This window comes from Anopheles gambiae, chromosome X, assembly GCF_943734735.2.
Source record: "Anopheles gambiae chromosome X, idAnoGambNW_F1_1, whole genome shotgun sequence".
Lineage (NCBI taxonomy): Eukaryota > Metazoa > Arthropoda > Insecta > Diptera > Culicidae > Anopheles > Anopheles gambiae.
In genome coordinates, this window is record NC_064600.1 from 7,039,455 (window position 1) to 7,063,984 (window position 24,530).

The 24,530-nt window shown below is 47.3% G+C and overlaps 1 protein-coding gene across 4 annotated transcripts in view; it reads right to left on the reverse strand.

The window, feature by feature from the left end:
- Positions 1 to 24,530, reverse strand: part of LOC5666817 (uncharacterized) — an 82,956-nt gene that overhangs the window by 16,294 nt on the left and 42,132 nt on the right. For all 4 annotated transcript variants that reach the window (XM_061653260.1, XM_061653249.1, XM_061653253.1 and 1 more), the window contains 2 exons: positions 18,985 to 19,110; positions 7,640 to 7,873 (listed from right to left, as the gene is read on the reverse strand). In XM_061653260.1, the coding sequence (XP_061509244.1) occupies positions 7,640 to 7,873; positions 18,985 to 19,110 (360 nt within the window). The remainder of the gene's footprint in view (positions 1 to 7,639; positions 7,874 to 18,984; positions 19,111 to 24,530) is intronic.

Consider the following 24,530-nt stretch of genomic DNA (forward strand, 5'->3'; position numbering starts at 1 on the left):
AATCAATGTGCGATATTTGTCTCATTCCGTGCGGTTTCGAAGTCTTCTGGATCTCAGCAGATGGTGAAGCCCGTAGAATGCGCAGATTTCCACAAGGGCACAAAAGAGTCTCCAGATTTCGCCTCAGACCCCTATGAGATTCGATCGATTCCGACATCAAGTTCCACAATCTCACCTTGCCCCGTTCATGGTGGCCTCTAACAGCCATTTCAACTTTCCAGGAAAGTGGTACCGCTGCATGATGTTCCATAGCTCATGTCGGTCTATGATGTCGTAGGCCGCCTTGAAGTCGATAAACAGATGGTTTGCGTTGGGATCTGGCGTTCTCGGCACTTCTGGAGGCTCTGCCGTAGAGTGAGGATTTGATCGATGGTGGATTTACGTCCAACAAACCCTGTTTGGTTAAAGTTAAAAGGTCACTCATAGATCTCTGATCTATTCTTGAATTATGTCGTATCAATACTTGCTCTTTTTTATAAGATTAAAGTAGTCCAAGTCGTGGCAAAATATTGGGTTTCTTGAAGTGCTTCATCAGCGAATAATAGCATTACAACGCAGAAGATTAATAGTAACAACGCAAGTAGAGCCTAAGATCTGCAGTACATCCACAAGGCGATGCACTATTGAAAAAAGTGATTTGTTCATGAATGTTGCTTAACATGTTGCACTGTACCTTCTGATAGTGGCACCAATTTCTTGTATACTGTTGAAATTCTTTTACAGAGGCAGTTTTTACAGCGACAGTTGTTATGTTGAGTTGTTGACATTGTGAAAAAAGGATCGTCATCTGGAGGTAATGTAAGACTCTTCTTGTTTTATGCAGTTCTTGAGTGTTCTTGTCCAAGATTTTGATTGCAACGCGATGTTGGAAAACGTTGACATTCTTCGATACCATAGGACGTCAGTGTCAAAGAATGTCAAACCCGCTGTGGAACAAACGTATGCCCGCTAAACATAGGTAAACAATTTTTTGTTCACAATGTTTCTTTGTAATGAACAGAGCTGGTTCAATTGTTTCAAATAATTGGTTTTGCATACCCTCAGGCTCCCAGCCAAAGAGCATCGAGAAGCAAATGTTTTCCTTTACCCTGAATCGCTCTGTTAGATGGTTCCTCAAACAAATACCCAGAATTGATTGCTAATGCATCAGCAATAAGATAGCAATTTGCAAGGTAAAACAAATACAAATTGCATCAACCATTCCTGCTCTGCCTTTGAATGGAGTGCTGACTCCTCCCGCCCCACAGCTAAAAAGCTTTTACATGAAATGATATAAATACGAAGCAAATTCCGACGATTGATTGTACCCTCACTCAAAGCTACCATCTACCCAGAACTGCTTACAGAGTAGCTCATTGTCGGAGGTAATACAAATAAAAACAAAAGACAGAACAAATCCAGCCGCGAGAGTGCATAACTTCATCAGTCAACCGGTCCATTTCCGCCCATTCACATTCACGCTGATGAGCAGAGTTGTCCTCCCCGGTAGTCACGGGGACGGCAGGCGCAACACCAAACGGTTGCTGGTACCTTTTTAGTGAGCCAGGTTTGATCGATGCCCCTAACGCAGACGCAAAGTACCCGTTAGGCCAGCCCAGCTCAATTCGTCTGCCGCACGGGACAGCCGGACCAAGAAGATGAAGTGGCCGAGATCGAATGGTCAAAAAGGCAAACTGGCGGGATTCGGGGCTGATGAGCAAGGTACACACACACGCACACACATATACACACACAAAACGAAGTTAATTAATTGGCTCCGTAATGCAAAAACCCAAAGTGTCCGCAACCCACAGCGCTCCAGATGGGAGGGAACAAATGAAACCAAAACAGCTGGACCCGGTGTCGGTTCTGCTTTTAATGTCGCCGGGGGACTGGCTCGGGCGCAAGCAGTACACCACGGTGGACGGGGCCAAGGTAAGCAACGAAACCCGGCCGGCAGGCCGTCCCACAGCATCCCGCAGCCAGCGCCATGCGCCGTCATCGGTCTCATAATTTAACCTATCGCTCCCATTATCCTCATTATCAAGCACCCGGGCGCGCAAGGGGTTTGTTCGGCTCGACGGCGGACGACGATTCCTGTTCTCTTCACTTCCTTTTCCTTTCCCCTCATCACCCCGATAGATGGGAAAAAAGGCCGGTGGAGAAATAAATGAACGCACAAACGAACCGGAAGTAAATGAAATAAAAAAGACAACATTCCTCGCCGAAAATGGGAATGTTCGCACAAAGCAAACACACACACACACAGCCACACAAATATATATATGGACTACTGTTCATGCCAGCCCACACACGCCTTCACTGTGTGTGTGTGTGTGAAAAAAAAAACACACACACACAAAAAGGAGAGAGTAAAAGAAAACGAACCCGATGGAAGAAAAACAGAGCGCAACTTCAAAAGAAAATGCGTAAATTATTTCCTGCTCCCCGGTGCCGCGCCCACGGGACATTGCCCCGGCCTCGGATCATTCTAATCCATTTTTTCCCATCCACACCACCGTTCCACCGCTCGCCCTTTTTGTGTGGTCCCCGGGTGTTTGTTTTCGGTGCGTTCCACCGTTCGTGGCTTCATACATCGGAAGGTCGCAAAGGATCACAATCATACTCCGTGCCCTCGTGCCCCACCTACGTCCTGCTTTGCAAGACGTTGGCCAAACCGTACCAGAAACCCGCGTGTGTGTGTGTCGCACGGTAATGTATATTAACTTCTTCGTTACCAGCTAATTCCGCAACCCACCGGAAACGGCACAGATGCGAACGATGCCGGAGCGCCATGGATGTGGCTTCAGCCGGGCGCCAGCCTGTCAGAATTTTGGGGCCACTGCTGGTGGTGCTGCTCCGTCTGTGAGCAGTTTGATCTGATAAGACACTTGCTTGAGCCATCTTGATGCTAAGCGAGCATCGGCGGAGGATGGGACAGAGGACGCATATTACACGTGTGGGGGAGCGAAAAGGTGAGAGCAATCCACCATTAAGTGAGGGCAGGGCGGGAATGGGCGGTCGCCCATTAATTACGTGACGCCCGAAACTCCCTCCCTTCTTCGTAAACCCCCCCCCCCACGCCACGCCATCGTCTGTTCCGGGTACTCACTGCCGGGCCTGCTTATCGGGTCTCGGGTCTAATTAATCTTTTGGCTAATTTTCACATTCACTCACACAAACACACATACTCATATAATGTAGCGTTTCGAAGGGACGGCGGTAGCCTTTTCCTTGTTTGAGGAGGGGGCAAACCTTCATCTGAGGCCGTGTAGCCAAAGTGAGTCGATTAAATTCCGTATCGCGATGGCGAGTGGCTTGAGTGGCTGCTGGGAGGCTGCTCAAAAATAGACGAAAACCCCGGCACCCCAGGTTCGAGCATTAAAGGGATTACGCTTCACCCGATGCTGCATGAAGTGTTTATCCCCTGTGTGTATGTGTGTGTGTGTGTCTGTGCTTTTCCTTTCGCTTACTTTCTCGCCGCTTCGCGGAGCCCGGAACGTATTTACCTAATGCTTATTTTTAGCGAAGCGCTTATACATTTCCGCGCAGTTGGTGTGCCCTTTTTTGTTTAAAAAAAAAGAAGAGGCCGTCAGCGTGCGATTATTAGATTATTCGCCAGCGAATGCACTGGGAGTAGTTTCGGTAAAAATGCGCAACCAAATGCGGAAAACGATGCCGGCAGTGGGAATGCCAGACTCGCTGGAAACACTATCGGTAGGACAAAGAGAGAGAGAGAGAGAGAGAGAGAGAGAGAGAGAGAGAGAGAGAGAGAGAGAGAGAGAGAGAAAGAGAAGAAAGGTCTCACTGCAGCCACTGCTGTAATCAGCTTAACAGTTTTCGCTGGGTGAAGCTTCAACGAGAAATCATTTATAATTGAAGATCACGTCAGGCTTACGCTCTCAGGCGTCTTCGACCCATTATGCCAGCGCGGGCCGAGCGGCTGACGTTTGGCGAAGCTTTTAGTGCACTTGCAGGCAGCCCTTGCACTACGCAACGTGTGGCGCCCTCTAGCTGGGTAAACCGGTAAGCTGTCAAGTCACAAAGGCACAGACGGTCCGACGGTGCACGGGCGTTAGTGTCAGTTTCAGACGGTCAGACGATTGTTGCTCAATGCTGATGTCAACGAGCAGCTTGCATCACATTTTTAGCCAGCAAATGTGTTATAAATTCCAAAATAAAGGTTAATTTAATCGAAAAAAAAACTAAAACAAACAAGAATGGCGCTACTCAGTGTACTAAGACGCAGATAAAACCATTTTCAACATCAGTTGTGCATGGTTTGAAAGTGGTTTATAAATGCCTTTTTTGTGCACTCTACACTGTTGAATCACCAACCCACACGTGTAGAGTAATCGAATCCGACAGCCGAACAGTTGGAAAACGAACAAATACAAGCTCACCCTCGCACAGTGGGCATCCTAGAACAAAGTTCGAGATAAAGGTAAGTTTCATTCAATTAATGAAAACTTATGCACAACAAAGCGTTGAGCATGTACATCTAACGTGTATGTATTGATGTGTTTTGAATAGGTAAAAAAGGTTTTTCTATCCTTACATATCCCATACATGTACTTGCCTGACCTTGTAATATTTCGTGATCGTCATATACATTTTTTTTTTCAAAGTACTTGATATTCAAAGCACTCAATGCAGACAGGCCTTCTAATAAAGGGACCTTTCACGATACTAGTCAGCTGTTTTATTTAGAGTCTGACAGTTGGCAACTGAAATCATGTAAACACTCCATACAGAACCACACACAAAACTAGCCTGCAATTTTCTGTCAAGATAATTCTAACCCCAAGGCTAGAATTTGATTCGAGTACTTGCTCGAAAAAATGGCAAAACAATGTGGTGTTTTCATTTATCCCAAGGTGCATTAAAGAGGTCAGGTTATGGAATCTAGCATCAACATGTATGTAGTTTAGGTAGTCTCATAGCCTATTTTTATAATATCCAAGCCTGAACGTTACTTTTTGATAGGACGGGTGATTTTTTTCCTGAGACAGGCTTTTTGGTAACTTGACGAATACACAACACACTCTTAAAATCTCTATTCAGAAGCAGAGGTGATAAAAATCAACCTTGTGATGTGCCCAGCTGTATATTATACCAACTTTGACAGCTGCTCGAAAACTGCCGAAAGACGGTAAGCTATGAATAGGTAAAGAAGCAGTTTTAGACAGAATGAGAAGTAGATTTTGTTTCCGTATTGAAATTATAAACCATTTGGCCTGTGAATTGTTATGTTCGTTAGGCAATCGAACTAGGCACAGCCTATCGGAGCTTTCTTGTATTCATTTAGCAAGCGTAGGAGAAGATACGTACGGGATAAAACGTACACTTTGCTTGCTGGCAACATTCTCAAATATTGATGGATCAATTGTCACGCCATTCGATAATCATCATATTCGATGATCAACATTGTATCAAAAACTGCCCCAAACATGGCATGTATGTATTTGTCATTAGTCATTCTTCGCCAGCAAATTCTTCGTTTTACTCGAAGTAGTATATTGGCATTAAAGTGCCAATAGCTGCGCGAAAGATAGATGATTGGTCAAATTTAGAGGAAGTAGTGCACACTATGGACAATGGAGGAGCCGATATAATGACGAGCTATACGAGATGTACGGCGACCTCACTGTCGTACAGCGTATTAAGCTCGCCAGGCTCCGGTGGGCTGGCCATGTTGTACGCATGGAAACGGACGACTCAGCCCGTAAAGTCTTTTTAGGCCGTCCACAAGGACAGAAGAGGCGTGGTAGGCCCAAATTGAGGTGGCAAGATGGCGTGGAGGCGTCCGCCATTAAGGCCGGGATAACGGACTGGCAGACGAAGGCGCGAGACCGTGAGCGGTTTCGGACACTCCTGAGGCAGGCCAAGACCGCGAAGCGGTTGTAGCGCCGGATAAGTAAGTAAGTAAGTGCACACTATACTGTTCTTCTTACAGGGTTTCCCACGATTTATTGGTCAGTTCCTACGATTTTTTGGTGCGTTCCCAGGATTTTTTGATCGTATCCTATAGATTTTTGGTTCGTTCCCATAATTTAGTGGTATTTTCCGATTGGATATTACTACAATTGGACCAACAAATGCACCAAAAAAACATGGGAACCCACCAAAAATTGATGGGAATCATCCAATAAATCGTGGAAAACCCAGTATTACCAACTTCTTATGTAATTGGCATATTTTCATAAATTAAGCATTTTAGTTTGGAATCGATTAAAATCTTTCCAAAACATATGCATTTTCAAAAACTGGAAGTTGAAAATAATGTAACCTACAAAGGTTTAAGGTTTAAGAGCCTCTATCTTAATAACCCATATGACTGGAGGATTGAAATTTAGTCTTTCTCTTAGTTGGATACTTTAGATTAGATTGCGTTCCTCAGAATAAAGAAATATGGTAAATAATTTTTGGACTTTCAGCCCGGCAACTGCCCACTGTGCCTCGTAGTCAAATGTTTTTCCTTACCGAATCAGAAATAAAAATGGAGCCTGAGAGTTCGAAAAAAAAAATCCCGGCTTTTATACGGAATTCGTTCAGGTAAAGTAAACATCCCACAACAACAATAAAAAAAACGGACACACTAAACGAAATACAAAAAAAAAACAGAACACAGAGAAAAACGAAAGCAGATACGCAACCGTAGCAAATGGTGTGAATTGTAAAGCAGATTAGACGTTTCCAGGATGTTCGGCAGCTCAGTTCGGTTGCTGCGAGCCGTTCGCGGAGCCTGAAGGCCCTTAAGCACCCGGGCTTTAGGCTGGCCCCGAGCAGAGCGGTACCGTCCTCAATGGCAATCTTCGCAATTGAAAACACGACACAATGATAGATGGTTTGGGGCACCACCGAAAACAGGGACATTAGCGCGCACACACACACACACACACACACACACACACACGCGCACATCGAGTGTTGGAAATTGTTGGAAATGGGCGCCAAACCTGCCCAAGAGAGTCCGGCGGCCGTGACAGTGCTTTCGCGCTGACTACAATTGAATTGTATTATGTGGCTTCGTGCGTGTGTGTGTGTGTGTGTGTGTTAGCGATTCGTTAGCAAGAAATTCGCGACGAGCGTTGGGAACTTCTGGCCGGGATGGACATCCGTCTGCCCATCGCGTCAACATGAAAAGGAAACGATAGTCTTTCAGGCGGCTGCTTTTGTTGTTGTTGTTGTGCTGTTGCTGCCCGTTTCCACTGCCGTGTGTCTGTGCGTCTTTGGAGATGAAGGTCTGACACGCTTCGCCCCCGCCCTCAACTCCCCCTTACGCTCCTAGAAGCACAGCGGAAATGGCGGCAAAGTGAATGATTCATAATGAATATTTTACATCCTGCGCTGGCTGCTCCGGGCGGTACCGGCAAGGACCACGTGCCGCCACGTGGACATTAGAGAGTGAAAGAGAAAGACAGGGAGAGAGAGAGAGAAAGCGAAAGAGAAAAAAAAGAGCTTGACACAATTAATGTCAGCAGTGTGTACGCCCGGTCCCATACTTAATGGATCCCGGTCCGTTTCGTCCTCAACGCCTCTGTCCCGCTTTTGGATCGGCCCTTCATCTCGGCTGGAACCTTTGTTGGAGCCGCCGAATGTTGCGCTGCACCCTGTACCCTGTACCCGGTATCCCCCCGCTTCCCCCCCCCCGACTCACCTGAGGATCATTAGCGGACAGACGCACAGCACCTGGGAGGAGGCCATCGCACCGAGATGCCGCTGGGTGCGCTTTTCGCGGTTGACGTCCGCCTCCGCGTCGTACAGATCGTATGTCCGGGCGTTGCCGGCCAGGTTGGCGGTCGCGGAACCGGCTGCTCCGCCCTGCTGCTCGGCCGTCCCGCCACCGGTTGCTGCTGGGTTGCCGCTTGCGCCACCCACCTTGGACAGGCGTCTGCGAAAGGTTGGTCGAAAAGTTAGCGTGGGTGGGCGTGAAAATCACTGGCACTAAAGCAATCGATAGACAGCACGGGCGATTGGAGAAGGGGGTTTGTGTGTGTGAGTGTGAGAAAGAGATAGAGAGAGAAAGGGAAACCAAAGCGGGGTTTGATAAGGCGGACGATGAAGCCGGACGAGGCGGACGTGATCTGGGGACATGAAACAATTTTCTGTGCCACTAATCGGCGATGGCTAATGGGCTAGCGCGAACAAGTGTGTGCCTACCACCCATCCCCCTCCCCGCCTTTCAAGTGCAGTATGCCTTCGCATCAGCACACACACACACACACATCGCCCCCTCGCTCGAATCCATTATATTCTCGTCTCGTGCGTACATTTGTCATCATTTGTGTGACAAGCACCCTGTCCCTCTCCCTGTCCTGCCACGTGTGAGCGTGTGTGTGTGTGTGACAGTGCTGGGACGTAGATAATTTCCTTCACTATTGCCTTTCGAGTAGCCGTCGGTTCGCTTTCCCACACATTCACTTTCGTTCGCTACTAAGCTCCCCTTACACACACACACACATACACTGCCGGTTCGGTGTTTTTTGTCATACGAGTGTGCCATCATTATTTACGAGCACTTGTGAGCGGCTTCACTCGTTCGTCTTTTTGCCCCCTCCCTACTCCCGCAAAAAGAAAAACCAAAACAAAAAAAAAAAACTAAAGAGACGACCACACTCACACACATCATCTCACTTGCCAACGGTTGAAGTATCAAATGTAAGCATTTGAGCGCTTCCTGTCCGGATATATGCCTCAAACGGCTCGCGCTGGTCGTAAACAACCGAAAATGGTTGGACAAATCTCGCGTCTTCTTCTTCTTTTTCTTCTTCCTCTTCTTCCTGGCGCTGCATTGTCGCTTGATGGATGGTTTGCTCCTGCTGGTTGCTGGCACTTCAGTAGCTGCTAGCTTCAACACAACCAGAAAGGCATCATCCGTCAATTACGTAACGCAAAAATTGAACACCCCCTCCCCATCGTAGTTGCTACACTGTATCTTTGGAAGGCAAATTTAGTAACAGATTAAGACTCCCGTACCGCTTTCCAATAGCTTGTGCTTCAGAAGCTCCAATTTTATTTTCCAATCGGATTTTTTGTGTTGTTTTTATGTCAGCCTTTCCAGAAACGTTCTATTCTATCTCACATAACATACGTGATGCTTAATATGTTACACATGTGTTATGAATGACGAAAAAAAAAACAATCGGAACATGAGTTTTGGCTACATTTTTTACATACACATCACACAACAACTCGGAAGAAAACAGGGCTAACTGCATTAACTCTACTTCCAGTTTGTTTGAAACGAATTGGATTACACAGGAATTGGATTGCTATTGCACCAGTTTCCAGCTGTTACAGTTGAATCTCGTGCCATTTGCTTCGAATTGTGTGACGCCGCCTGCGAATCGCTTGCCACTATCACCAAAAGCGTGCCACTGATGTTGATTATTTGGTCATTTTTTTCCATCCGTGGTAGCCAAATTCCGTCGCCAACCGGCCCAGGCCTAGGAATGGCGAAATATTCGGCTGCGTGTTACATACAATGTAGCCAAATCTGTTTTAACCCGTCATAATCGCAAAGGTTGTTAAGTCAAAAAGAAGATGCATCGTTTATTACTCATTTTGAGTTTCAAACATTTTAATATTGCGTTACGTAACAAAAATGTTTTCCACCTTCTCCCCCCTATCAGCGTTACGTTATTGATGGATGACGTCAAAGCAGATTTCTGGGAGCACGGAGTGTTTTTAAAAGCAAATTATTTTTTTCTCAATATAAATTATGTTGTTGTGTTTTTTGAAAAAAAAAAAACGCTTTTCGAAAACTATCGCAAAAAGGATAATCTCGCTCCTGCTCTACACCACTCAGCACACGCCTGCAAACTGCAAACGGATGAACATTTGTTTTCATGTACTCAAATATTAATTCAAACTTTGTACGCCCGAGTGGTCCCTGAGAAGGCGCACCGCGGGTTTCATCCCCGGTTCGGGGCTAAAGTTTGTCCCCGAGCAAGCTGCAGCAACAGTGACAGTGTGCACACCGAAGGACCAAAACAGTAAATCGTAGCTGCTGTTATTTATTTACGAATCTAGTAGCGCAGAGTACCGCAGAGTATTCCAGCTAGAGCGGCCTGCCGCCTGGTGATGGTTTGTTACAAAACCAATATGCTATTTGGAATGTTTGCTTGTGCATGGGGAGAACTTGTAACGCGGTAAATGTGAAGTAAATGTTCTCGCTTAATGTGAAGTAAATGTCCTGCTGCTAGTACCATGTTTACAATGTCCGTTCATGGTGGGAATTTGTAGCCTCGATGCAATTTGCATAGCTCATAATATTCTCGGGTACTACGGTACGTTCTCATCACACGTCGTGTTTCTGCTCATGCTACCGGTTCCCGGCAATTCTGTGGCGAAAATTATGCCCGCCAGCCTGCGCACAACCTAGCACAGTGGCTCGCTCGGGCAATCGGACAAGCTCAAACTGAACCGTTCTCTGAAAATGTTCCGCTCGATTGTAGAATTCTCAGAACTGGTAATCTTTCCGTTTTATATTTGTTGCTGATCTTATACTACATCTTCTGGGAAGGTAAGCAAAACATAATGGTAATCAACCTCGAAATCAACCACAAAGCAAACGCCTCAATCAATTATCTCAATCAAATGTCCACTATTTTTTGCGAGTTAAAGCATTGATTACAGATAGCAGGAGATTGAAGACTAAAATTACGATTGCTTGTTAGGTCTTCTGCTACAAAACGAGCTGAATAGGTAATGTCATGCATTAAACGTGTCTAAACGTTTTAATACAAATACAGCCTACATTTCGACGATCATTTTGAATGAAAATAAACTTGGAAATGGCCACTAAACCTTAGCAAATTAAAGATAAGTAATTAATGTAACTGCCACCAAGTTTATCGCACTTTGATGTGGTCAGCTAGACATCTGGATACATGATGATGCCATAAACACATGATGTATCATTAAACATTGGCATCGTTTCGATTTCCATTGATAGTGCTTAACTTCCCAAAAATGTTTGGGAATTTCTAGCACGCGATTTCTGGTAAAATTCTCAGTCAATTCCATTACCTATTCCGTACGATGGTACAGTGTACCGATCGAGTCACTATAGCTACTTTCGAACCCTGCCATCATCAGGATGCAAAAAAAAAACGCGCCAAATTGTCCCCCAACTGATGGAAAAAGCCAAATTTGAATATCGCATCCTGGGGCTATCTCGTTCATGGTGCGTCCGTTAAACTGTACCGATCAAGCAGCCCAAACTCAAGATTGGAATTCAAAGAAAGGGAGGGAAAGAGATAGAGTTTTCATATGTAATACTTTAACCACTGTCCAAATGATTTTAATGGATTTCTCGTTGCTTGATGCCATTTTCGCGCATAAATCGGTAGCGCTTGCGTCGGTTCCCTTTTCGCCGGTTGATGATCGGTTTTCTGAGGTTTGCCCGAAATGAATTGCAGTACGCCAAACAGAGGGGAAACAAAGAATAATAGGAAATGAATCGAATTTATCGAGACTTTAACGCAAAAACAAACAAACAAAAAACCGCGAACCGCGGTTGCAGGGACGAAGGCAAGCGCTTGCACCGGTGCTCACTCAGCTTCGCCAGATTGCCATCAGTTGGCGAACTCAATTAAGCGCCAGATGGCGCTGATAGCACCACGCTCCTCACGTGTTTGCCCCTTCGCCCGTTAGCACTCACTTAACGTGACCGTTGGATAAATAGCCAGATACTTGTCGTAACCTGTCATGGTGACACAAAATGGCGCCGCCCGAATGTGAACGGAACTGCTGGAACTGCTTCGCGCAATGTATTTCAAACGTCCTTGGGCAAGAAATTCGCGTGCAGCTCTTCGACCCGTGTTATTAAACGATAACCGGTCACCGGTGAAGTGGAATAATAAAAGTGCACTGCTTCCTCTCTCTCTCTCTCTATCTCTATCCCACGATCCTTCCTTGTGCAGCCCAGCTTTCGACACGACGCTCAGAAGGGGTGGCGAGTTTTTGATACTCTTCTCGCTTTGTGTGTGTGTGTGTTTGGGGGAACGAGTGCTTTTGTTTGGCTCGATGGGTTTCGAAGGTACTGCAACCGTCTTGACACTAAGCGTGGTCGTCCCCGCACGAGATGTCTGGGATTGAGCGCCCGGGACAGGATGCGATTTCCTGATAGCTCAATAAATCCCACTGCCTGGCACACGCGAAACCAGATGGTTCCGTAGAAGAAAAATATTGGGAAGCAACAACAACAAAAAAAAAGACAAAAGAGCCACCAAGAGCCAGGGACACTTGCCCACGTACTTCGGAGCAGAATGAGCCAGTGCGCTGCTTCCCAATGTTTGACAGAAACCTCACCCATTGCAAACCGGGCGTAATAATCGTAAAGCGACCCCGAAGGTGGCGTTCATTCGCAGGCCAACATCTCGATCGCATAGCTCATAATTTCGGTGGCTGCAACTGTACGCTTTTTAGTTTTGTAGCACTCACACACACACACACACACAACCCCCTAATGTCCAATCTGCCGGATACGGACATTACGGGATGGGTGTGACTAGCAATCAGCTCAGGATATGTACATATTTATTGCACAACCAACCAAGCTGAAATGCAATTTCGTTTCATTCAAGTCCACTACCTTGCGGGACCTTCGAATACATGTTTTTTTTTGTTTTGGAGATGTGCTTTTATTGCGTCCCTCCTGTTCCATTCTCACATTCCGCTTCCTGCGGGAGGATACCGTTGCCGGACGAGATGTGTTGCGCGCTCCCTTCTCCAGAGCCGGATATTTTGGGCAAGCAGCTCGACAGCTTTATGAACATGTGGCCCCTGGTCGTTATAGCTTCGGGGTTCTTCGCTTTGTTACCGCCAACATCTCTGGTTTTGTCAAAGTGCTGCGACGCTTTTTTGTTTGGCAGCTCGGAGGACGGTTTGCGTTGTTTACCTAGTACATCCGGTGCCACGGCGAGCGAGCGAGAGAGAATGCGAAAAGCACACACACGCAATCAAGAAGCGCAGATAAAGTAAGCAAATAGAAACGCAATAAAGAGCACATATTCGCCTTTTGTTGCCCATGGCAGCGAAGTTTTGGAGCGTGGAGTTTGGCGGCAACGACACACAAACACAGTCAGATGCTCAACCGGTCCCGGCTCCAACTGTGTCGTATGGTTGGAGAAATAATTACGCAAAAGCCAAAGTTTTAATAGCGCAACATTAACCGTGTTACTATCAGGACTAGCTGGGCCAGGTTTTGGGGTACCGGGGATAGTTTCCGTTGTTCACAAAACAGACGCGCAACGGCGACTGGACACGATCCGCCATCAGAACCTTGCCAGCGGAGCGCCTAAAATTTGACGCCGAAAATCCCGTATGCAAACGGTACGGTGCGACTGGCTGGACATTATTTTTCGCTAAACCCGGAAGGGGATGATGTTTTCCCCGTTACCAAAAGCCCCCCCTGAAGCTAAAAGAAGGAAGGGAAAAACTGTGTTTTTTTTTTTGTTGCTCACAACTTTTGCTCTCTCCCGTGGACAATCGTCCGCAAACGAATTGTTTGAGTTGCTGGCGCCAGTTGTTTGCCGAAATCAGTGCGCCCCGGGGCGTCAATGGAGGAAAGTTTAAATTCCAAAACCGTAGTGGGAGCATCACAAGCCGACGAGCCGACGAGGGTCCATTCATCGGCGTGCTGTTTGTTGCGCGGGCGTACAAGAAATCAAAGTTTGCTACATCGTTCCGAGCGGGCGATGGAGCAAGTTTTGCGAGATGATTAATTTTTGAAGCCGCCGAAAGTATGGTCCAACGTTTTTGGAGACAGTAATTTCGGTGCTCGCCGCAGTGGTGTGCCTGTGCCTGTGCTGGGCTGCTGTAAGGCCAGCTGACTCCGAGTGAAAGGGGTACCCTAGGTTTGCCACGCGTAAATTGCCTTCATTGTGCACGCAGTTAACAGAAGCGTGAAGTTGCCCGGGGTTCTACCATTTGCGTAAGCAGCGAACTTTTGCCCAGGGGTGTGTCAATGCACTTAAGATTCTGCCACGTGTGTCAAGCGTATGGGTGCGTCAATTTTGTAACCAAAAGATTCAGGAGAAAGAAGTACAACATTGGTTTGCTATGTAACCTGTTTGTTGGTGAAGAATTCCAGTTGATAAAGCAATGCTGAATTTTGGAGCTTAGTTTCGATTGACTCTTCTGTTACCTGGAATTAGATGTTTATATCCTGGTAGAAGTTTGAGGCAGACAATAGGCGATGGATCTTAAGTGAAAATTATCAGTCTTCCATTGGAATGTTGATATTTTTGATGTACTGATCTAAGATACTTTCTGATAGCATCTAAAGTTTAAGAGAAATTTTTTGGAGAGTGCTCTTTGAAGATATCTTCCTGCTCCCTGGTCAAGCTCCTCAGTCACATCCGTTCATTTCAGTTGCATTCAGACATTTAAACTCAAAAGCCATGTATCGTTAGTCTTCTTAGTAGGGGTCTCGCTTTAATTTACTTGGCATTTCTTGGAATACGTTAAACCTAACAAGTAATCCTAACCTAACCTAACATATATTTGTTTGGGCTTCGGGAAATGGGAATCATTTCTCGGAGTTCAAAAAATGATATCTAGAGAAAGAGCAAATGTAACCAACAGATGCTTTCCTTAAACTACTCTTATTCTCGGACTGGGACATCCGACATTAATAACGTTAACTTTCACCGACACTCCAACGCTTGCACACCCTTGGTGGGATCAGAGAGGATCTTATGGTATCATTCCACAAAGCCTTGTTGGTAAGTGGACAACTTCCAAACTTTTGGAGCACTTCTTCCAAGTGTCCCTCACTGAGTGGGGATGCTATCTTCTTCTACACCACACCCAAACAGCACACACACACACACACACACCAACGGTTAAGGGAAACTTGTTGCAAACGCTAAAGTTGCGGCAGGACCCATCCCATGCCGCGTACCGTATAATTAAAAGCGCAAACAAACTGTACCCTGGCGGGAAGTTTGCGAATCTTGATGGATTCACCCCGCACGATGGTCACCGCTGGGTAGTTTTACATGCATGTGGCAAACAAATCAATAAACAGCGAGTACGTGGCACAGACGTTTGTTTGGTTGTGTTCGCCTTGTCTGTAATTCAAGGTTAAGGTCGGCGTTTCTGCGGTTGTCTTTTCTCCTGGGCATCTTCATTGCGCAGCGAAACACTCCCCAATGTTTATGGTGTTGCGTGAGCTCGTGGCGAATGTTTGTCTACGTATGGTACGTAACGGGTCCTTGCTACAAATAGACGCGTTTGCACCAGTAACTGATGACACATGGTGTCACTCTAAACAGCAAGGACATGCTGGAGTGTACGGTTTGTTACGTTGGAAGACACTTTCCACCAAGAGACCTTCAAAACTGTGAGTTACTTGTGGTAACTAGTATATTTGCGTTACAATGTGACGCTGCTACTTCGTTGGCTGTTTGAGGTGCGAAATGAAGATATGTCTTGGATACATCTTCAACTTTGAATCCATACAAATCTTGCTACAACAACTTCTACGCTGAATTTTCTTCATTCCAGGCACTGGAACGTGACAATTTGTTAAAAACCACGCGTTTTTGCATGTACAATTTTTGTTACAAATACTCCTATTCCTCTTCTGCTCCAAAAAGTTAGTTTGGCGAATCAAGTTACCGAGCAAAATGATTTTGATGTCACACTGCTAGCTTCAGCTTCAAACACTCGCAAAACCGTCCGCCGAAACTTACTCCACGGAACGGACCAACAAGTTACATGGATCATGCCACGGGACGAGATGATCAAAAGTTTTGGGAGACTCCCGCGCACTGCCCCGAACTCTGCCACCATCCGTGCTCCCCATCGTGGGTGTCCTTTCATTTGCAAATCTCTCATCTCCCCCGGGGAGTAGCCGATGTCCTTTAAACTAAAGCATTCCCCTAACGACTCTAATGGCACTGGGACGGTTGCGAAACTATCGCTTACATCGGGTCGCATCGGGAAAGGGCAAAGCCAAACATGGCTGCCGAAATGACCTAAGCGAGCAGCTAGTGACAAAACAAAAAATAAGCGGGCAAAAGAAAACTTGAAATACAGGCCCCCGAAATGTTGTAAAACATTTGCTCCACGCGCCCACCCGTGCGGCTCGCTGACTAGGGAGCACATTAATTTCTCAGGAGAGTTTTAACCATTTTTGTTTGCACTTTTCTGTTCTGTGCACTCAAATTTTGTGTAACAATTTTCGCCCGCCCGCTGGCGACAAATTGTGGCGCGATGCTTGCCTACATTCCGGTGCAGCTGTACGAAACATTTCGAAATAAATCGCTGTGCCAGCTAAAGTGCCAGCTAGTGAACCCAAAGAGCACGGTAGCGGCTTTCCTTCCACGGTTTTGGCTTTGCAGCTCTCTCTCTCTCTCTCTCTCTCTCTCTCTCTCTCTCTCTCTCTCTCTCTCTCTCTCCGTCTCTCTAGATATCCGCTTTAAGTTGTATTTTTGTTCCCGGTTTGTAGCGAGCCAACAAAAACTGCACGCTGTGTGCGCGTGAAAAATGCGAGAAGAATTAAATACCATGGAGAAAGCAGAGAGAGAGAGAAAAAAACAAACAAATCACGCAAGTTGCAAGTACAGCTCACGCGTGCCCGAGATTTCACACACCACCTACGAAAATGGATTGCCCTTGCCCGTGAATAGCATTCCGATCGACGGTTGTGGTGCCATCTTGCGGCACCCGGAACCACCCCCGGTGAGGTGGGACAGGAGGCTAAGGGAGTGTGTCGGGGTCGGGGCAGATTTTTATTCGTCCACCATACGGGGCCCTGGGACATCAATTTTGGAACCGGAGGATACTAAGGATCACTTCACCAGAGTGTGAGGTAATGTGATTGAAATATTTGTGGACACACACACGAATACACGCACACGCTCTTTGGGTGGGTTCTGTGCTGCGAAGGTGGTGACAGATTGATGGTATAAAAGCACAAGCACACAAGGACAGTGCCAAGACTAGCTAGGGCAGGCTGGCAGGGAAGAAATCACGCTACGCAGCGCTCCAGATGGTTTTCATTCATCGCCTTTTGAGCGATGGTGCGTGGCCTGCGAACCCAGGCCACGAAAGGGAGGGAGAGGTGCTAAGACACGGGCGTCTGTTGGATCGATTTCGGTGCGCCCGTTCCGGAGAGCGGGGGCCAATCTAATCGAAGCCATAAAACCACTATCAGCGAATGTGTTTGGCAGCTCGCTATTATCAAAAGCGCAGGGAGAGTAAATAGAGTAGCCTCGGCGGAGACAAGCGGAGTTGAAGGGATAGATATGAGATATGGAAAATTGCCAACCGACCGCCAATGGCAGCAGCAGCAGCAGCAGCAGCAGATGGTTCAAGCAGCGAGGACGTGCAGATCGTATCGCGGGCAGCGCGAACAGAACTCCGTGCTGTTGATAGGTTGCCGCTCGGGAGCAAATTCAAGCGTAAGCGCCGTTAACAGCGCATAAACGCGGACATTAGAAGCATGTGCAGCCGTGAACATGGCGTGGAAACGGAGGAAATTAACGCTCACACACAGCAGCAAGATTATGGCCGTCTGCTGCCGCATGCCTTTACTTCGCGTAAAGGTGTAACACGGACGGAGAGCGCATTTGGAGCTAGCCCGAGGATATTAGCGTCCAACTATAGCACCTACAGCTGGTCGACTTAGACTGTTTTTCGTGCAGTGGTTGCACAAAATGGAAAGCTGGAAACAAAATGGACATGATTGCCTAATTTATTTACATCTTAAAGTCCAATAGCAAGTTCATAGATTGACTCTGCGAGAGAAGATGATATAGATAGCTCAGTACCCTCTGTAATCATGTTTGTAGCACCGTACAGGTATAGCACGTTGGTCTTATAATTGATACGAACTCATTAAAGATTGATCATTATTTCAAAAGATCTTCATTAAGGTCACTAGAAGCTCAAGAACTCGACGTAATTAGCAAGTCAGTAGCCAATCAAAGTGCTTTGTATAGCTTTCTCTGAAACCACTTACCATTCAGGTATATCTCGACAGACAATGAACTGCTCTCCGTAAGGACATTCAATTTCAGTAGTAAAACAAAATACAGTGAGGACACATCCAATTTTTGAGGACAACCCAAACCAAGAATCCAACCCTTTCGAACCCTAACAAGATACATAGATGCTATCAACGATTCAGTGATCTCATCACTGAAATCCTTTCCATTAAGGGGCTTCAGCAACCCTTAGTACGTACTGACGATATCTAAGTGATTGCTCGAGAGGACGCAATCTGCAGCGTCTGCTCCGGTTACTTTCCCGACGACGGTTAGCCGACTGCTAATTACACCAGAGCATCACCAAGATGAGTACTGGCTATTGCTGCAATCAGCAGATGTAGATGAGTCTTGCAGCAGTGCGTTTCCTGAAGATGTAACGCTACATCCCAGAACAAAATCGTTCAATTCCAGCACTCTAGCGCCTTCAATTACTTGTCATTGGGACATCAGTGTAAACTCGCCGTGCGTTACCGTGGTGATAATCGAAGCACGCACATTGGCCGAAGTCAATTTGGAGGTGTCCACAGGTAGCGGCATCATCCGTTCATTGCTTCCCTGAAGGCTTGCCAGCCAACTGTGACGAAGAACGAAGAACGGGCTGGGAGATGAAGTCACCGAAGAGAGACACAAAGGCATCTCATTAGCGGATCCCAACCTCAGCAATCAGTAATCAAACGAACCGTGCCGTCAAAGGGGGAAACCGGCTCGTGTGCGACCAACCAGAAAGCCCCCCGCCAGGTAAGAGGCTCCATAATCGATAAATTATTGCACGGCCGGATAAGAAACAGTCCCCGTGTCGGGGGGTTCAAGCGCGTTAACGGGGCACGGGAGTAGAACTCACAAACACTAACACACACACACACACACACACGTACAAGCAAGTACACAAACGGGACGTAGTTAAACCATTACTACGGGGGAATCTGGACAGAAAGGCGAACGAGTAGTTGGGTCTGTGTGTGTGTGTGTCTGTGTATGTCTATGTGTGTGTACTTACATTTGACGGCTGCGAGCTTCGGCCCGAGCCTCGAACATCATTATCGAGAGTGGTCCGTCCGGGGGACGCAGTTCACGGGACGTGCGGATGTAGAGATAGCCCAGCAGAGTCATCGGTGCGCAGTACCTGGTTGGGAATCGCAGCGTAGAATAAGAGAAGAGAAGAGAGAAAGAGAAAGATGAAAAGGTTAATTGAACGAATGGGAAGCAAATAAGCAGAACGCAGACACAGGGCAACCCCATACAGTGCTACGATGAATCTTTGTGACACCTGGTCTGGGAGAGCTGCGTGTTTGGAAGCGAGCGGTGTAGATGACGCAGAACTCAACGCAGAAACAGTGTATGTACCACTGACAAGATGATTAGCAGAAATGGGAATATAATAGTGTGTCTGTTTACTCATCAGTTACAGTACAGCGCGGCGGAGGCGAAGTAGACTTCTCCGTATTACTCCCCCTGTTGCGGTGACGGGGTCATTCGCTCTTCTGTTTCCTGCGTCGGCCGTAGACCCGACTGCCTCCCAAAAAGTGTGACAAACTGAACCTGTCGTTGAGTAAATGATTATTAATTCATTTTTGATTAACCGCGCAGGGACGCTACCGGTGACGCGCGGTGACGTCACGCGCGCGCCTGTGTCCGACGCGTACAGGCGAAAACTTCCAAAAAGCGTTCAACACACACACCTACACACAGAGCGTACAGTCAGCACATACATACTCGGGACAAGCCCTGAGCAAGAAGCTAGTTAGTCTGCTAGTACGTATCGTGCCATTTGCTCGCAAGTAACCGAGGTCCTTTGTCACCATCAGCAGCAACGTGCACCTCCGTACCTTGCCCTTCACCGTGGTGAGCGTTTAAACCACGATGGCTACGATAAAATGTAATATAATTGATGCTGACTGAGCGTTGCGTTTGTGATTTTTTGCTTGCCTCTCCCTCTGTTGCTTGGTGAGAAGATGTGGTACGCTTTGCGCACCATCCAACCATGGCAACGGGCAGCAGAGAAACCTCAGTGCATCTCAGCGCCATTTGCCGGAAAAGCAAATAAAAAACAAAAAAAAAGCTTAAGAAGGACTTGCACAGTTGCTAATTAAATCTGGTCCTTCCTGCAGCTGCACCAACGTCCCGCTGTGCAACGTGACTGGTGTGCACGCGTCGCTTCTTGAGCAGCGGGAATCTTTGCCGTCGGTGGGCCTCCACCGCTCTCCACACTGCTCGGGCCAACAATTAGCAGCGGGCGGACATTTCAATTAGTGCGCAGTGTAGCTGTGAACTGTGAATGTGCCTGGTAAGATCTCCGCTTTCGCTTTCAATTATTTATTTTGTAGCTTTTTTCCCTCTTGTAGCTAGTTGCTCCTTCACCCACATCCTTCTGGGGCGGGACACACACACACACACACTAGACTTGAGGAGGAATCGCAACTCATGAACGTATGGTACATAACCACGCTGCGCCAAGTGAGTGGTGGCAAGTGGTGAGGGCACACCCGCATGTTGGTGGTCTTCATCCCCCATCAAGCACGTGGATTTACGGTCAAATCGCTGCCACTGCCGAGCCAACCACCGAATCAACACCGCACCGGATCAAACGGAGCGCCGCAAAGCGATGGAAATGGCGCGCGGGGGGGGGGGGGGGGGGCGGGGAAGGTTGGCCCGGAGTTGTCAACTGGCGCGGTCCTGGGGTTTGCTGTTGTGCGATAAAAAAGTAAAACACACGCGATAGCGATGCACTTACACGCAAGTGGTTGTCATTGTTAGTGGTCCACGCTTTTGTTCCGCACGCTCCCGCACCTTGGTGGGGAGGGGAGGGGGGGGAGGTTGTGCCGAAGCAGAACTTACAGACTCCAGCAGTTCAGTATGAGAGCAACAACCAACAACAACAACAAAAGCTGGAGAATAGTTTACTCGGATAGTTTGCAGTACCTCTCGGGAACTTGTGGCGTGATTTGATTTACGAGCCAGTGACCCCGTAGCACTCCAGAACGTACTGCAAGCGTTGGGAAAGGATTAAAGTGACCGGAGCACCCGGTTGGAGCATTCAGACATTCAGCCGTGATAGGAAATTGCTCCAGAATGCCAGACTCCAATGTGGGGGGGTTTTGCGGCAAACGGAGCGGTCGGTGCGCAGGCTCATAAATCTTTCCCACCATTCGCACCGGGCGGCACGACACGATACTGTGTCAAAGCTACTTGAACGGTAGTGCAGCCGTGATATTGGCACCTGAATTGGTTGACTTTCCCGGTTGTGTCATCCTGCCTGCGGACTACCTCGGGAACCGCTGGAGTGTATCCTCTGACGAAACTGACCGCCATAAAGCTCCTACCCGTTGACAGTGAATCGTTGGGACGTTGGGATTGTCGTCTCCACGGCTGCCGGAATTGCCGACAATTTATCGCATTCCAACAACTCGGCTCCGGTACGCTCGCCGCGGCACTGACCGGGAAGGCTCAAACCTCCTCCCCAGAGTCCCGTACCCGTACGCGGGGCGGGTTGGATGATAAATAAATCATACAAATTGCCAGCGCACGCTCCGTGCGGTTGGATTTTACTACTCGTCAGCTAGTGCTGCGCCGGATCTTGCCTGCCGGTGGGGCTGGTGGTATTGATGCAGTCCGAGCTTTCCGAGGCTCCCCAAAAACCCATTGCTGGCAGGGCGGAAAGCGCACCAAAATCTTACCTACTATTTGGCATGCTGCTGGCTCGTGCTGCCAGCTAAAGATGACGTTGGGTTGGGGGTGTGTGTGTTGGTGCGCCCTCAGCCCGACTCTCACTAGCCGGAAGCGTTCCGGCACTGCCCTCCCCTCCAGGGCAAGTAATCCATTGAGTTTTATCGTTATTTATTAATGGGAGATGTGGAACTTCCGGAATAAAAAGAAAAGGGAGAGGGAAGGCTGAAAGAATACCTCGCAATAGTTTTTCCGAGATAGTTTTGCAGGAATTTGTAGGCCCCCGCTGCTTGAGAGTAGGAAATTATTATGGAAGTCATTCCAGTCCCGTCCTCCAAGCAGCTCCACTTAGCAGCACTCTGATATGGGGCGGCATCAGCCATCAAACATGGCCCCGGGAGGGGGTTAGCTAGCTGCTCAGAACTGCCCACAAGACCGAACAGCAAAAAAAAAGAAAGAAAAGGAAACCCCCAATGATCGGTTTTAACATGTCCCACCCGACACCGGCGATGACCGACCGATGCTCTGCCCTTCAGATACACGCCCATCACGCTTGACCGCGTTCGCCGGCACATGGAAGAATGCCACACGGGGTCCGTTGGCCTTGCAAGTGAACGGTTCAACGGACCCCTCGACGAACTGCATCGGGCGGCACAGCACCAAATCGCTGCCTTATCGGAACGGAGAGCCTTCCGTCGAGCGTCCGATGGCAATGGTTCCCACGGGACCGATTGCATGGCCACACAAGACACTTCTTCGACCGCCACGCCACCCGTCCGGTCACTGATCCCGGGTAGCACTTCGGTGCTGAACGGTTTTTCGGTGGGTAGTTCGATTTTATCGATCGCACGGAGAACCACGCAGCGAACAGCAACCGTCCTACAGCAGCAGGCACCAGCACCAGTGCTCTAGATTAACGAATTACTCGCACACACACACACACACACACACACACACACACATTTACACGCACATACCTCGATGTAGGAGAGAGCATAATGCAGAGCGTTTAAAAAATTCCGTACCAGTGCCCGGCCTGCAGTGCTGAATAATTTATCACCGCAAAACCGTTGGCCGGAGCAAAGCGGATTAGTTAGACAAGCGCCGGGGTGGGATGGGTTTACCGAGATCGTGGATGTAGCAACATATTGACACTTGGTTTTAAGAAGGATCAGTTACGCTTTGTGGGGCGAGGAGCGCAATGACGGGCAAGTACAAACGTCCAACAACATGTGCGGAAGATTGCTAGATTCGCACAGCGGACATTAAGCGTTGGAATGTGTTCCGTTTCGTTTGAGCGGTCACATCTTTGTTTCAGGCTTTCGGTGGAACCTCATCATTAGCTTCTTTTCCATCTCTCTCACTCCCTCTCTCTCTCTCTCTTTCTTCTGTTTGCTTACGTGCGCGTACATTAGCATCTACGCGCGGCTCCGCTCACGTCGCGGCCTCCGTCCTAATGAGGTCGATTGTAATAAATGGCAATTTATCTATATTTTATCAATTACCCGCCCGCACCACGGCTGGACGGTCCCAGCGTGCGGGATCGCCCTGGGATGGTTCATTGATTTTTTCATCCACACACACACACACCGTGGTCGTTTTTCGCTCTCGCGCGCGCTAGACATAGAGTGAAAATAGCAAACAAGGGCCCTATCAGTCGGCCACTACGACGTGCAAACTGCCACCAGTCACGTCAAACGGCAACGGGTCGATTCTCCCGCACACAAGCGTGTACACGCGTCGACGACAATGGTCGCAAAACATGTCGTTAGGTGGTTTGTGGGTGAGCAATGATACGGTGTGTGTGTCTACAGTGCTCATTTATATGTGGCAGATCGAGTTCCGGATGTTCGCGCTTCGGGCAGTGTTGTACCGTTTTATACGGTATTTAGTTTTTGGGTTTTTATCGTGGTTTTACTCGGGGATTTTCGTTTAAATGGTATTTTCAATGCATTTTCGACAGTTGTATTAAAAAAATGTGTATTTCTGTAAAATTCATATTAAAAAAATTGTATATTTTTTGTATTTCTTTACCAAAATGTGAAATACATTTTATTCTACTTCTAACGAGACTTCAGTAACTATATTTATCCAATGAAGATGTCGTGCAGTCAGATCTTGGTTTGTGAACGATTTGTTCAATCTTTGTTCTCAAAAACGACTAAGTGAATGTTCACATAAATTCAACTTCTCCAATCATCAAGAGCAAATACTTTTTCATCAAATTGAAACGCAATTAAAAGCGTTGTACCCAGTACATTTGGTACATCCTCCTAATTAGATCTAATAGAAGGCAGGTAGGCTAGGATCTGTTTAAAAATGGACTCAAACTAGTTTGTAAATAAGATGGCTGTAAAAAAAGCAACTGACTACAGTGCATTAACTGGAAGCATAACAAAACGCGTGACCGATTATGCACTAATCGAGCTGGAAAATTGAGGTATTTGTCTTACAAATATCGTTCAAGCAATGACATATATTCTCCAAATGTTTGTATAGATGCTGATTCAAGTTTTAAAATTAACAAATTCTAACGTTAAATACTATATGCCAGTGCTGCAAAATGCCATGTGAATCACGGGATAATCATCCCGGAAAACAATGAACATATCTGTGGTAGCTTGATGTTCTTTGCTGATACTCATTGACATGCCGAACGCGAAAGCTTGACTCCAATGCAGATGCTCTGACTGACAAGCTGAGCTTAATGGCGGTGCAAGCATTTTCATGATGTTTTCTGGCTGTGAACAGTGCTGCCAAATGCCACTGTTTCAGTCACCAACACTCTTGACTGAAACGAAGCTCCAATCAACTCGCGTACACAACTGAGATGATCAGAGGTTGGTGGTCCTTGATCACTCACTTGGTCACGAAATTTTC